The sequence below is a fragment of the Neolamprologus brichardi genome, chromosome 14 (genome assembly GCF_056152115.1).
Source record: "Neolamprologus brichardi isolate AB-2024 chromosome 14, ASM5615211v1, whole genome shotgun sequence".
NCBI classification, from domain to species: Eukaryota; Metazoa; Chordata; class Actinopteri; order Cichliformes; family Cichlidae; genus Neolamprologus; species Neolamprologus brichardi.
Genome location: NC_142117.1, coordinates 1,286,828 through 1,301,634, shown reverse-complemented (window position 1 = coordinate 1,301,634; position 14,807 = coordinate 1,286,828). Strand labels below are relative to the sequence as shown.

The following is a 14,807-nucleotide window of genomic DNA, read 5'->3' as shown; positions in this document are numbered from 1 at the left end:
GAAAATTCATGCCCAGAATTTATACATTTCTAAAATTTCATATTTATGTAAGTCAGATATTTTATATTTATTTCTTCTATTCCAACAGTAAATCAGTTGGAGCATTCTAAACTCTTGATATTGCTTTTTGTGTCTTAAGCTGTTTGGATGCACAGCAACCCTTTCATTTAAAATCTTGAGGAATTTGTCCTTTTTTGTGCTTTTCTAGCCGGGTGAAGATGCAATGCTACACCTGGAGAAGCGGCCTCTCTCCTCCCCAGTGCTGCTTTTTGATGGGACAACCAGCATTGTTGCTGTAGGAAACATACCAGTGACCACTCTCCCCTTGGAGGATTTCTGGGAAGGAATGTTGGTGTTGATGGCATATTACTACACCTTGCACTTAACATACCCGAAATGTGTTGCAACGGTCCTCTCTGTCATACAAACTGAGGTAATCACTGATGCCATCCATGATCAAGATGCCACTTGTGCATATAAGAAAGCAATAGCTGAGTGGAAGTCGTTCTTTGAAAAATAGGTGAATACCAAGCAGGATTTTATCAGGTCATTTGCAGTTTGTTTAGTTTTGTAGTACGTTTGTACAACTTTGTTCCTAATTTGCCTGAGAAACGGCTTTACTTATAATGCTTTACAAATGAAAGTTGTTGTTGTTTTTCCTTAGTGACACTTTATCTGAGGCATGTAAAGTTTTAAGTCAGTAATGCCATTATTTACAACATTGTGAGACTATGTGACTGTCACAAAAGTTTAAGGTCAAAAATGTAATTTTTTCCCTCTATTTAGGCCTTTTAAAGGGTTGATTTAGACTTTTAGGGATTGTGCAGCAGCCCTATATTGTTTAAAAAAAAAAGGGTTTTGTTCTCATGAGAGAAATAAATGTTGACATATATCACTCTTGTCCTGGTTGTGATTTCAGTAGAAGCCAAGGAGTATTCTAGGAAAAAGGTCTGTTATAAGGTGTTTTTGCTTGGATTTAATATCGATTCGGCTCTATTTTAAGATAAGCCAACCTGAATCAAGAAACAAATTAATCATACTTCACTAATATTGAGTAGTTTTTCATAGTATTAGAACTATTTTTCTCGTTGCAGTGCATTCATTTGCTGCAAGTAAGAATTCAAAACATAAAAAAAGACTGTAATTTAGCATATTTAACTTACTTTTGGGACTTGATATCAAGTAATTTTATCTTAAATTCAGCTTTTTAAAGCTTATTTTTACCCTCTTCAATTCTCAAATGTGTTCTTTTATTTCTGGATTAAAAAATCTTATTTCAAGATTTCTTATTAAGTAAAATAAACTTGCTGCATGGACAGATAATTTCACTTGTTTTCAGTGCTTTTTGTATCAAATGTAGTATTATTTTCCTAAATATAGACTAGCCATTTTTGCAGTTCACAAACAGGGTTTTTCAAAGTTCAGTTCTGTTAGTTTCCACATGCTGGTTGTTGTGTGCTAAAAACAATGGCCACCAGGCCAAAGCAATGGTTTTGAGTCGATCAGCGTTAGCCCCGCCCCCTGAGTTTGATGGGTGAGGCTGACAGATAAAATTATTTCATGGTGAGAGCCAAGACTGCCAAAATGAAATAAATAAATATATCATTAAATAATTAATTAAATGTGTCAATAATTAATTAATTAAATGTGTCAATAATTAATTAATTGAATGTGTCAATAATTAATTAATTAAATGTGTCAATAATTAATTAAAATGTGAAATAAATAAATAATTAATTAAATGTGTCAATAAATAATTAATTAAATGTGTCAATAATTAATTAAAATGTGAAATACATAAATAATTAATTAAATGTGTCAATAAATAATGAATTAAATGTGTCAATAATTAATTAAAATGTGAAATACATAAATAATTAATTAAATGTGTCAATTAATTAAAATATGAAATACATAAATAATGAATTAAATGTGTCAATAAATAATGAATTAAATGTGTCAATAATTAATTAAAATGTGAAATACATAAATAATTAATTAAATGTGTCAATAATTAATTAAATGTGTCAATAATTAATTAAATGTGTCAATAATTAATTAATTACATGTGTCATAACTATTTATTTAATTAATTATTTCCCATTTAATTAATTATTTCCCATTTTAATTAATTATTGCCACATTTAATTCATTATTTAATGGTGTATTTAATTAATTCATTATGGCAGTCCTGGCGTTCCATAGAGATGCAGTAGTTTTATTTCTTTTACTCCTTTTTTGGTTCAAAACATCAGCTCATGGCCTCCAAACACTGACTACATCTGAGCGTGAACTGAGGCGCTGACGGCTGCTGTCAGAGCGATTTGGTTTTGGTTTCTTTGCCAGATCTGTTGTCTGAAGACCAACAAGGAGACCCAATGGATTTACTTTACCAAGTGGATCATCACAGCTTTGCCGTATTGGTCCATTTGATCGACCTTTGTTGTTATTATTTATTTTATTTTCAGTTGTTACAGACGGGACAGACGTGACTGAGGGATAGGAAAGGGAGAAAGAAAGAAAAACAGAAGGGGAGAGGGACAGTGAGGAAGGAAACATAAAAAGAGAAAGAAGAGAAAACAAGCAAAAAAAACAGAGCAACATACTAAACACAACACCATCACGTTAATCTAGCTAAGTGTAAACAGCAGTAAATACTAAATACTGAATGTTGTTGTGCAGCACGCAGGACAGACGGCGCACAATGTGCTTTGAGGTAGCAGCCAAGAAAGGTGTAGTTTATGTCTATGAACAGTGAACACCCGTGTGCACACCTGTGTGGATCAGCGCGTATGGATCCTACACACAGGTTTGTAAATGAGGCCCAGCTGTTTTACATGTGCACATATATGTGACTGTTCAGTGCATCAGTGTGTCATCGTACCGCTGAGACATGACTGTCAGATCATGCATGAGGTGTGTTTGAATCCCAGGTAAACACATTTGGAGGGCAGATCATGGCCTGGATGGTGAATGTAGCTACAATCGCTGCCAGGTACAGTCACAAACACTTCTTTCCTTCATATTTTTACCTAAAAATAGGATGCATCATTGTGACCTTTGACCTCCATATTGTGATCAGTGTAGTTCAGTCCTGGTGCAGATTAAAGGATCTGTCCAGCTGTATCTGTATGAGTAACCTGAACACGGCGAGCGCGTGGGAGGTCGTGGCCTATTGTCTCTGTGCTCTTTGCTTGCAGTCGTCTGTCTCAGGCTCATCCCACCCTTCGAGCCATCGACATGTTCACCTTCAGAGGACCTTCTCAGGTTGGAGACAGATTGCTGCTGAAGGCGATCGTGAACAACGCCTTCAGAAACAGGTATCCCAGAACACTGGCTCAGCGCTGCAGCTGTGCAGCAGACAGAGAACTGACACGTGTCCTTACTGCAGCATGGAGGTGGGCGTGCGTGCGGAGGCCTACCACGAGGAGGGGCCTAACCGACACATAAACTCCGCCTTCATGACCTTTGAGGTGCTCGATGATGGCGGGAAGCCACGCACATTACCACGGATACGACCTGAACCCCTGGTGAGTTAAGCTAACGCTCACAAACGGCTCGTTAGCGTGCTACATCCGTAAAGTGTCTGGATGTGACGCGGCTGTCTGTGATTGGCTAATACTGACTGAAAGACATGAAATCTGCTTCAGAATTTGTGGTATGAAACCGCACTCTGATTGGCTAACAAGGTGTCAGTCACAAGACATCAGCCTGTGAACGCTTGATTTCACAGCCAGACTCCTGATAACAGCTGATCCAAGGTGAGCTCAGAGAAAGCAGCGGGTGACATCAGTGTAGCTGGGTCGGCCTTTTACACCACCCGTGGTGCTGATGGATGGATGAGCAGGAAACATGGCCTCTGGTGGTGTTGTTAAAAAGGGTGGAGCAGTAGATTGACAGTTGGTGTCAGCTTCATTCACACTGTGGTGAAGCAGTTTGTGGAGATCGTCCTGTAGAATAAAACATGAGTATCATAAACAGAAGGTGCAGAAACACTCGATTAACCATTAAGCCGAAGGCTGAGCAAAGATCAGAGCTGTGAACTTCAAATCATGTTATCAGTCATAAACCCGTCTGATGGAGCGACCATGGTGTCGTTACAGGCTGAAGGGCGCTCGCTGTAGTCGTAGATCGTTATCAGCACCAACAAACACCGAGTAATAACACTCCACTCAGTTTGTAGCACAGATCGGTGTACTGGTCATGAACTGGTGCTGGGAATCTGCCTGCTGTGTTACACACTGGTGCCCTCTGCCTGTGTGTCTCTCATTTACAGGAAGGACAAAGGAGGTTTCAGGAGGCAACAGCCAGGAAAAAGATCAGGCTGGACAGGTACATGTCTCCAAACAGCCCCTAAAGTCTCTGCGTTTACATCAGCTTTTGTTGTGCAGCTGCACAGACCCACAGTGCCATCATCCTGATTCCTGTAACTGTGTTTAGGAAGTACATCATGTCCCGCACACAGGGGGAGGTGCCTCTGTCTGTTCCCTGGGATCCCACCAACCAGGTGAGGAGAAGCTCCACGCGTCACCTGTACTGCTCACGTTAGTCCACGACTCACGGGAGAGAAGTCAAACCTTCTTTACATACATGTGTATATTACTGTATTACAAATAACAGACAACTTGGCACTGATTGTGTAGGCACCTTGTTGCTAGCAGCTTGTCACAAAAACATCATTAGTTCTCATTTCTGTAGCTGAATCTATAAAAACCGGACATAAAACAGTATTTTTGATTTCCACAGAGCTGCTCATCAGCTGTCGTTGATGATGTCACAGCCTGTGCTTGAGCTGGACACAGTAAACCTTTAATAGGCTCATTTAGTTTCTTTTCACCCACATCAGCGTCTCAGCTGTGCGTCGGTGGTGCGTCGTCACGACTTTTGGGACATGATTTCTGTTTCTTTCTTAAAGGATGTTCAGTGATTTTATTTGTTTGTTCCACTGCAGTTTATATGTCAGTGTATGATCTGAGCGAGCAGACCTCAGCGTGTTTATGTCCCACTTAGCTCCAAAGCTGAGCCACAGTCAGACTCTCACCGCGCCTGCAGACTGATTTAGTCGACAGGCCGACGAGTCGCACCGCTGTGCTTCACCTTCACTGCAGATGAGAAATAGTGCTGCAGCAGTTTGTCTTCATTTTGCACCCTTAATACTTACACTGTTCCTTCTCTCACCCCAACCAATCACAGCAGATGGCCCCGCCCCTCCCTGAGCCTGGTTCTGCTGGAGGTTTCTTCCTGTTAAAAGGGAGTTTTTCCTTCCCACTGTCGCCAAAGTGCTGCTCATAGGGGGTCATATGATTGTTGGGTTTTTCTCTGTATCTATGAAGCGCCTTGAGGCGACTTTTGTTGTGATTTGGCGCTATATATATAAAGTTGAATTGAACTGTTGGACGGCACTGATTCATATATAATAAGTAGTATTTGAATGGCGGGAGGCGGCCTGCTAACGCTGAGCTCTGGAGATGAGTTTGTGGTGTTTCCTGTGTTTGTGCTTCCAGGTGTATCTGAGCTATAACAACGTCTCAGCTCTGAAGATGCTGGCAGCCAGAAGCAACTGGCGCCTGAGCTGTGAGAAGGACCAGGTATGTGCTTCTCACTAATGACCTGTTTGTTTGTGTGAGTCTGCCCCCATCGGTGCTTTATGTTGTGTTCACAGGTTCAGCTTTACACCCTGGAGCAGAAGTCCATGCTGAGTTTCAAGATTGAATGTGAGGTGGACGTTCCTGCTCACAGAGCCTTTGATTTACTCGCTGAGCTGAGCAACAGGCCGAGCTGGGACTCGCATTATAAGTAAGACTCTGGGACTCGTCTGTTTGACCTTTGCTACGATCAGCGGTTTCTGTGCTTCACAGCAGCAGTCGCTCGGCCCTGTTTCTACTCGCTGCCTCGGTATTGTTCTCCGATTCCAATGATGGACTTTTCTGAGGCTCAGGGTTAAAAATAAGCGATGTGTGGTTTAGGTTCATGCTGCTCACTTTGCACTGAGGCTGACATGTTATCAGTTAAGGTTAAAGTGACATTAGCTGTGAGGGCCTGTCTGTCTCTTTATTCTCACGTTTAAATAAAAGGGGAACGGTGGCTCTCCCCCAGCCGAGCCAGCCTGCAGATGAAACTCATCCTGGCTGCTTAGATTTGCAGCCTTACCCTTTGCATTGATCTCATGACCAGCAGGTGGTGGAAAGAACATGTCTGTGGAGGAGGCGGAGCTTTGTCTCCGATGCTGTCAACACCGTGGGCGTGTGCTGGTGGAGCAGACCACTGTGGGAAATCCCAGTTTTAAAACAATAACTGGATGTTGTGGATCGGTCACTGAGGTATCACAGTGGGGAAGACTCCTGCCCTCACTTGGGGCAGACAAGCGAGGGCAGGAGTCTGGGTTTTGATTTATAGCTCCATCTAATATGCTATCATTGCATGAGGCCGGGGAGTTTGCATGTTCTCCCCGCATCCCCCTGGGTTCCCCCCGTGTCCCCCTGGGTTCCCTCCGCCCCCCCTGGTTCCCCCCTGTCCTCCAGCTTCCTCCACAGTCCGAGGACATGCAGTTAGTGGGTTTGGTTAACTGGAAACTCTCACACAGGTGTGAATGGTCGTGTTTAGCCCTGCGACCGACTGGCGACCTGTCCAGTGTGTACCCTGCCTCTAAGACGGCTGGGATAGGCTCCACCCCCTGCGACCCTGAGAAGGATAAGCAGCAGAGATGGAGATCTGGGTGATGTCATCACCAAGCCCTTTGTTATGTAGTTTCCCCTTCAGTGTCCCTATGCACGAGCTTCACCCTCAGCTGGTGAAGCACAGAAGCAGCTGTTTGCCTCTGCCGTGGATACATGTGGAGTAAACTGCAGCTCAGTCTTTAAACAGTGCTGTCAGTCACCTTTTTCACAGTGTGTATGTGTTTCCTCAAACAGGAAGTGCGAGCTGATTCAGCTGGTCGACAACGATGACTTCATATATCGTGTGGTGACTCCATCGGTGCGTCATGGCGCGATGGGATCTCCCACTGCAGCCAATCAGGCAAAAGGGATTCTCCAGGACTTCATCCTGTTGGCCTCCAAAAGGAAGCCATGTGGCAGCGGGTCAGTAGAACCAGATCCATCCACCTGTGTCCTGCAGGATTTCCTGATGCGTTCCCTTTCTGTTTTCCTTCAGAGACCCATATGTCATCGCCCTACGCTCAGTGTCCCTGCCCACTCAGCCTCCCACTGAAGGCTATAACAGAGGAGAGGTTCTGTGTGCTGGATTCACCATACTGGAGACCAAAGACAACAAGTCACTGGTGAGAACAACAGCATCGTACATATACTCTTATCACAGCTGGCTGTTATTAGTGTGTTATCTTTCTTTCAGATCAGCTACTTTAACCAGGCGTCTCCGGAGGTCCTTCCCTACATCTCCACAGATATTGCCGGCCTGTCCTCCTCTTTCTACCACACCTTCTGCTCCTGCAGCCAGTACTTGACCAGGAACAGACTGTGACAGCGGCAGCAGCCTGTCCGAGGCTCTCCTCAGCACCAGACGCTCACTGTAGGGACAGCCTGCTTGGTTTATGTGGTGGGAAGACTTTATGATCATTTCATGGATTGATACAAAGGTCAGCAGTAAAAATCTACTTGTTAAGTGAGTAAAATCAGCCGCTGTGTCAGTTACTGAGTTGTTAAGCTGCTGTTCATGTTTGAGGTACATGACTGTAACAGCTGTACAGGTGTGGGCTTGTACTTAATGCAGGTTCATTTTAACACTATAACTGTTTGCTGCAGTTCAACATGACGAGCTGGTTTAAAACATGAATATTCACTTTTTCCACTGAACTACAATAAAGTGTTGTGTTGTATTTTTTTCTTGTTTTAATCGAGTGATGGATGATTTTCTTTGTTGTAAACGTTCAAAAATCAGCATTAAAAGTACCGAGTGAGACTGAGAGCACTGATGTCACCTGTGACACTTTAAAGATTTATGGATGCAAATAAATGCAGTGCTGCAGTCAGTAAGAGAGGCGGGCTGCATGTGAAGTGTTAGCTACAGCAGGAGAGCGTTTCATATGTGTGCGCTGTGTTCAGCTGCTGCTGTAGCCAATCACAAACCTCGGACTGGCTCACACAGGCTCAGAGGCTAATTCTGGTTTTGGACTTGGTTCCTTTAATAGAATTTATTATGAATGTTATAATAATCATTGAATCATATATATACAGTATGATGATGTTAACTTCAGCGACCCAAAGCAGCAGCATTTATCTACACACTGAGACAAACTGAGACTCTGTGGTGACTTTGAATTAAAAGCACATTGAAACCTGCTGTGATCACTGAGGTAGAATATACAGGCTTCTGCTTGCTCTCCCTGCACGCTGTGCACTGAGCTCCTTCACCACAGCGACAGCTTCACCACCTTTCTTTGTGTCCACCTCAATGATAAAGTCGTATTTGTCCATCATTCCCAGTAAAGCATAAAGCTGCTCCTGCCCCGTGGGCAGCGATGCTGCATTCAGGTGTAGAGCCACCCTCTGCGACACCGCCGCTGGGATCCGAGGAGGCCATTTGTGCTCAGCCAGGACTACAGTGACGTATGGAAACAGGCGCTCGACTGTGGACACAAAGACCTGGAGCAAAGAGGAGGAAGACTATGAAACAGCAAGAACGCTCCAACGCCTAAAAATGACACTTTTCCATCGTCTAACTGGATCGGCACTGGACATTGTTGGATTGGTAGTGAACTTGAGTTTTGCTGACCAAGCCTGAGCAGCTAAAAAGCCTTCATGAAGAACAGAGGATGCATTTGCTTGGGGACCGTCTGACAAACATGGCAGCTTATACAACTCAAGCTTGCTACAATTCCAACATTAATCTCAAATAACTCTTTCTGTGGGGGTGTGATGAGTTTCCCAGCCAGGGTGGACCCTCAAAAGGAGGCTCCAACATCTACGGCTGCTCGATTCTAGTTTGATGGATTTCCAGCCAGGTGTGTTAAACGTTACATGCGTCTGCTCTGTTATTTATTAACGTACTGTCTGCAGACTCTGCTTCAGGTGGGATCAGATGTGCTTACTGCTGTGCTGTCGCTGCTCTGTAAGCCCTCCATGCTGATCCACACGGGCCTGTGGAGCTCGTCGGCCCTGTAGGCTGACTGCAGCAGGTGAAGAGAAGCCTCCAGAAGCTGCTGACTATGGACCCTCAGGTAAATTCCCCAGGAGGCCTCAGCAGTCTGCCCGAGGGTCTGAATAACATACTGAGAACACACACATGATTGGCCTTAATAAAAATGTAACCAAGCTGGTGGTTGGCTGGTGATCTACAGATACCTGCAGTGTGAGGGGCTCTGAGCTCCTTCCAGAACCTTCTACCAGAAGGACTCCAGGTCGACTGCTGTCAGAGGTCACACGAACGACCAGCATCCCGCTGCCCCCACCTGTTAGTGAAACAGACTCAGTGTGACTTTAAGGTGGTGCGACAGCATCATGTGCAGGTTTACAGTTTGACATCATCAGGATGAACAGCTGATCTGTGACATGCTGCATTATCATGAGGTGATTAGGAGATCGTAGCTATGAAGGGACGGACAGGCTGTGACCACGACTGATACTCAAAGGACCAAATGTTTGCTGCACCTCTGCAGCAGTCACTTCCCCGTTGTCCAACACGCCGCCTCTGTCCACTGTGGCTTCAAACACTGATTTCTGATCAAGCAGCTGTGCTCTGTACTCTCTGCTCAGCACAGCTGTGAACACTTCTGTCGCTTTCATTTCTACCAAAACAACAGATAGTTTTTGTTTTTCACAATTGTTACTGTAACGGTCAGAATCCCAGGACATCAGCAGGTTCAGAAATGTTCAAACCAGCTTTTCTGCCACCAAGAGTCACTAAGAACATCATCCTGATGACCGATGTGAACACAAAGGTTCAGCTGCCACATGACGTCATACATCAAGTTCACTTTAAAAATACCTTGAGAAAAACCTCATGAGGGATCTCTGAATGCTTCGTGGCACAAATGAGGCAGTTTCTTGGTGTTTCACGCGACAGTGCCACACTGTCATTCATAATGTTACCACCAGATGTCGCTAGCATATGTAAAGTACAACTTTGAGAGCGTGCTTTGCCCGGGCGTTTCAGTCTGGCACGTTAAAATCAGGTTATAAACCCTGAGGTGTAAAACGTTTTGTGTCAACCGGTGACGGGAAGCAAAGCCACAGCCAGGCGGCTCATGAGGTCTGAGCTGTAACCTGGGTGGAGAAACTCCATCAGATCTCCTCCAGGATAGAACCTCCTCACGCTGTCCTTCTTACCTGTGAACACACACAATGAACGCAGGAAGAACTAAACAGAATCAAACTCTTCTTCATCTCAGAAGCTTAAACAAATACACACAATGAGCAAAAGGTTTAGTTTTCACTGATTTTTCTAATAATGTTTTTCTTCTTCAACAACAGTCAGAAAGAACTCACTGAAAACAAATCTGTTGATTTGAATAAATCACAAACACAATTATCATTTTACCCAAACATAATCTGTGTAAATCTGCTCCACATAAACGCTCCTCACCTACAGCCTGCTTAAATTCTGACAGCGTGGGTTCATATATGTCATAGTAGACTTGCCACGGGTGGGTGTTGTCACGGACAAACAGCAGGTCGCTAACGCTGGGGTTAACAGAGCCCTGCCACAAAGTCAGGCTGAACCTAGACACAAAACATACCAGTCAGTCTGTGGCGCTCATGGACAGACAGCAGCCCCCAGTTACTGGTTTGCAGATTTTCAGTCATTGCCATAGTAAACTTGGAAGTTATCTGTTACCGTGGTGACTGGTTGAGGAGCCAGCTCAGGTGCTGCCAGCCGCTGTGAACCAGCATGGCGTGGACTGGGAACGTCACCTAAGAGATGAAACGTTGAACAGTCAGCTCTGCCTTTCTCCGACACCTCAGAGCGTTCTCATCTCAGCACGTAACACACCGACGATTTGTCCCAGGCGTGTTGGGATGGGAGCGTGTCGAACACCTACGGGGACCACTGAAACCTGGATTCACACTCACCCTTTGAGGTACGTCTTTGATCATGTTATACATTTCTTCCACCATGGCTCTGGAGTAGGTTTCGTTTGTGAGCTGGTGAATGTAGAGTACCTAAAGAAATAAAGCAGGTACAGCTGTTGTTCAGTCAAAAATATAAACCATGTGTTTACCATCTCCACTGGGTTCAGGCCAGGTGACTGTGGAGGCCAGGCCTCCATCACTCTCCTTCTTGGTCAAACAGCCCTCACACAGCCTGCAGGTGTGTTTGGGGTCATTGTCCTGTTGAACAATACATGATGGGATGTTGCTGCAGGATGCTGTGGTAGCCATGCTGGGTCAGTGTGCCTTCAGTTTAAATAAATCTCCAACAGTGTCACCAGTAAAGCCCCCACACCAGCAAACCATGCTTCACAGTGGGAACCATGCATGTAGAGACCATCCATACACAAAGTGGAACCAAAGGTCTCAGATTTGGACTCATCAGACCAAAGCACAGATGGTCTAATGTCCACTCCTCGTTTTTCTTGGCCCAAACAAATCTCTGCTTGTTGCTTTTCCTTAGTCGTGGTTTCTTAGCAGCTGTTTGACCATAAAGGCCTGATTCCCACAGTCTGCTCTGAACATGTAGAGATGTGTCTGCTACTGGAGCTCTGTGTGACATTTATCTGGGCTCTAATCTGAGCTGCTGTTAACTTGTGATTTCTGAGGCTGGTGACTCGGATGAATGTATCCTCAGCAGCAGAGGGACTCCTGGTCTTCCTTTCCTGGGGCGTCCTCATGTCAGACAGTTTCATCGTAGTCTTGATGGTTTTTCTGACTGCACTTGGGGACACATTCAAAGTTTCCGACTGACTGACCTTCAGTTCTTACAGTAATGATGGGCTGTTGTTTCTCTTTACTTAGCTCATTGGTTCTTGCCATAATATGAATTTCCACAGTTGTCAAATAGGTTGGTACACAGCTAACAGCCCTGACTTCTGCACAACACGACTGATGGTCCCAACACCACCAATGAACCCTGACAGGCTCACCTGTGAGGTGAAACCATCTCAGGTGACGACATCATGAAGCTGAGAGAAGGCCGCAGCTCTGTCAACAAAACAAAGGGCGCCTACTTACAGGAATCTAAATACATTTAGAGTTATCATTTTTTCTTTGCTACATAATTCCATATATCTTGCTTTGATGTCTTCAGTATCTGCAGTGTAGAAAGTAGTAGAAATAAAGAAAACCATTAAATGAGAAGGTGTCCAAACTCTTGATGGGTAATGTATGTCAACATTAATCCAACTGTCTTTAATTTTAGGGATCACAAGAACATAAAAGCCGTTTTGTCTACTTTAGCTCAAAGGATTGTTTTGAAGCTCAAAGTTAAAATTCTTCTTTGAATTCTCTCATAAATGTCAGTTCAGGATTCCTTGAGTCTCTTCCTGTTTCTGACAGGAACATTCCCAGAGCCTCGTCACATGCCTGCTACAGTGGTTCAATGGGATTCTTACTGTGAGCATGCTATACCTTCCATCCAGTAGACAAAGTCACATCTGGAAACTTGTCCTGAACGAGCTCCAAAAACCTGGAAAAAGAGGGAGACATGGACTGATTCTTACATAGCGCTTTCCTGCTCTCCCAAGTACTCCACACCACACTCACCCAATCACTTTCTTCTAAGCTTTTTAGTGCTTCCTAACTACATTCATGCTGAGATCGGAGAGCAACCTGGGGCTAGTATCATGCCCAGGGACACTTGGCACGCAGACTGGAGGAGCCAGGGATCGAACCACCAACCTTCCGATCAGTCTTTAGATGTTAGACATTTTCCCTTCCTAACTCTGAACTCTGTCCGAGGGTCTGTGTCCGGTCTAGCTAGGATTTCATACCCGCTTCCATTGACTGGAGCTACAAAGCTTGGGACGTTGGGGCCTCTGAGGATGTCTGCATTCAGCCACACAGGTCTGTTTATTCCCTTGTTGCTTTCCTTTTGTTTAAGCAGGTCCAGTGACAAACCCACTGATTCCAGAGCCTTAAAGTCCAACTTGATGCCTGCAAACAAACACGCCTTTAAAAACTGATCTGATGGATGTTCTGTGGAGACAGCTCTGATCTGTACCTTTTCCAGAAGCCAGTACAGCATCTAACCATTCGTCGAGAGTGTTGTCACTATATATGTCGGGAGGGTGTGCCATGATCGGCACTGGCTTTTCATCAGGGGTCCCATAACCCATGAGAGTGACGTCAGCTTCCAAGATCATGGTGTCACCTGAAAAGATGACAGGAGGCGGTGTTTTGTCTGTACCTGACTGTAGGTTCAGGCACCAACACCATCAAATAATGCAGTGTTGTCTGTGTGAGTTTGGGTGTTTTTACCCATGAGCGCTTTGAACATGTCCTCCTTGCTGTTGGCTCGGTGAAACCACGTAGCCAAAAGGCCGTCCGCTTCACTGATGTTCCCCGTCTGCACCAAGTACTCCAGCATGTCTCCACCAGAGAACGAGGCAGAAGAAGGAGCTGAGGGACACGATTGGACAGCAAGACAGTGACAGAGTCATAGGTACGTAGTGTCACAGCAGAACTGGGAGCTTTCAACTCAAACAGCCGACGGTGTGTTTTTGGGGAGGCTGCTCTTTGTTGGGAGAGCAGTTTGTTTAAAGTTCATTCATTTCTTCAGCTTAAAGATTCTGTTTAAACCCATCCCTGTCATAGTCACACAGTCAACTCCAGGTCTCTGCATATAATTATATCGTTTCTTTTTTGTTTGTTGCCCAATAAAGACGTCGAAATGCTGCTTTGTGGCAAAACTGGTGCCAGACTTGAATTTTGTTGGTTTGTGTATGAACTCTTTGTTTGAATGACATCAACCCCAGACTCAGAAAAGGTGTAAGTGGTCTCAGTGTTTTTGACAGTAACAGCCCTGTGACATCATTTAGCCATCAGCAGGTTATCAGGTTCATATGGATGTAGGTCCAAGTGCAAAACACCCCATGTTTTACTATTTTTACATCAATATATTAATTCTACAAGATAACAGCTACAGTAGCCACCTCTTATTTCTTTATGTTTTCCTAGGAAAATACTAAATGGGAGCAATGTATGAAACATGCAGCCTGTACAGGTCTAACGAGCTTCAAAGATTTGGTCCAAACAGCCTAACCTGTCTCACACGAGCTCTCGTCTCTTTGGGAATATTTAACCTGAAGCTCCAGGTCCAGTGTGGCCAGTCCACAACAATGACCCACTGTGTGTTTTTCTATCATGATATGCTTTGACTGCACTGACAGTGTGTTTGGGATTGTCAGCATGAAGCCATTGTGAGACAGATGGGATTTGAAAGTCTGCACTGGCTTAACGCTGCAGATACTCGTGAATGCTTTTTTCTTAGTGTCTTCTTTAAAGAAGCTACTGTCACATATTACTCAAAGAGACCAAGGTCTAATAGCACAAAACACATTGTGTAACATTATCTTTGTTACATTTCATGTCAATTGATTCAAAAGTCACACAGTTCAAAGCAGCCGTGTACTTTTTGTCCACATGACTGTGGTCCTGTCATAAGACCAGAAGCCAAATGATGAGCACTCATGCATCATGGCATTGCAATGAGCTGCAGTATGATATCAAATGAACTTTGATCACTGTAACCACTGATTTTAGCAGCAGCAATATAAAGTTGTGATGCTGACACAGCGAGTATTTAAGTGTCACGTTTGGAGAAGGCCCACTGCTGGAGGCTGCAGCACCCTGTGAAACCCTGCAACACTGTGGGCTGTTTCACCTGTGCAAAGACATCTTACTGTCACTGTACAC

General features: G+C 44.4%; 3 protein-coding genes across 3 annotated transcripts in view; 1 reads left to right on the top strand and 2 right to left on the bottom strand.

Moving 5' to 3' along the window:
- The window catches only part of LOC148098680 (protein NLRC3-like), a 321,437-nt gene that overhangs the window by 143,897 nt on the left and 162,733 nt on the right, over positions 1-14,807 (bottom strand). The window lies entirely within an intron of this gene.
- Positions 2,927-7,828, top strand: LOC148098689 (acyl-coenzyme A thioesterase 11-like). Its single transcript, XM_087850594.1, has 10 exons — positions 2,927-2,995; positions 3,201-3,320; positions 3,392-3,530; positions 4,277-4,332; positions 4,441-4,507; positions 5,505-5,588; positions 5,663-5,796; positions 6,912-7,079; positions 7,153-7,279; positions 7,351-7,828. The coding sequence occupies exons 1-10, from the start codon at positions 2,958-2,960 to the stop codon at positions 7,477-7,479; spliced, it is 1,062 nt and encodes a 353-aa protein (XP_087706720.1). The 5' UTR covers positions 2,927-2,957; the 3' UTR covers positions 7,480-7,828.
- Positions 8,304-14,257, bottom strand: LOC148098688 (protein FAM151A-like). The gene is made up of 13 exons (XM_087851390.1): positions 14,155-14,257; positions 13,371-13,511; positions 13,114-13,263; positions 12,884-13,046; positions 12,522-12,579; positions 11,028-11,117; positions 10,792-10,868; positions 10,540-10,676; positions 10,167-10,283; positions 9,987-10,000; positions 9,300-9,422; positions 9,047-9,226; positions 8,304-8,600 (listed from the first exon to the last, which is right to left on the bottom strand). Exons 1-13 carry the CDS (start codon positions 14,255-14,257, stop codon positions 8,304-8,306), a joined length of 1,650 nt encoding a protein of 549 aa, XP_087707516.1.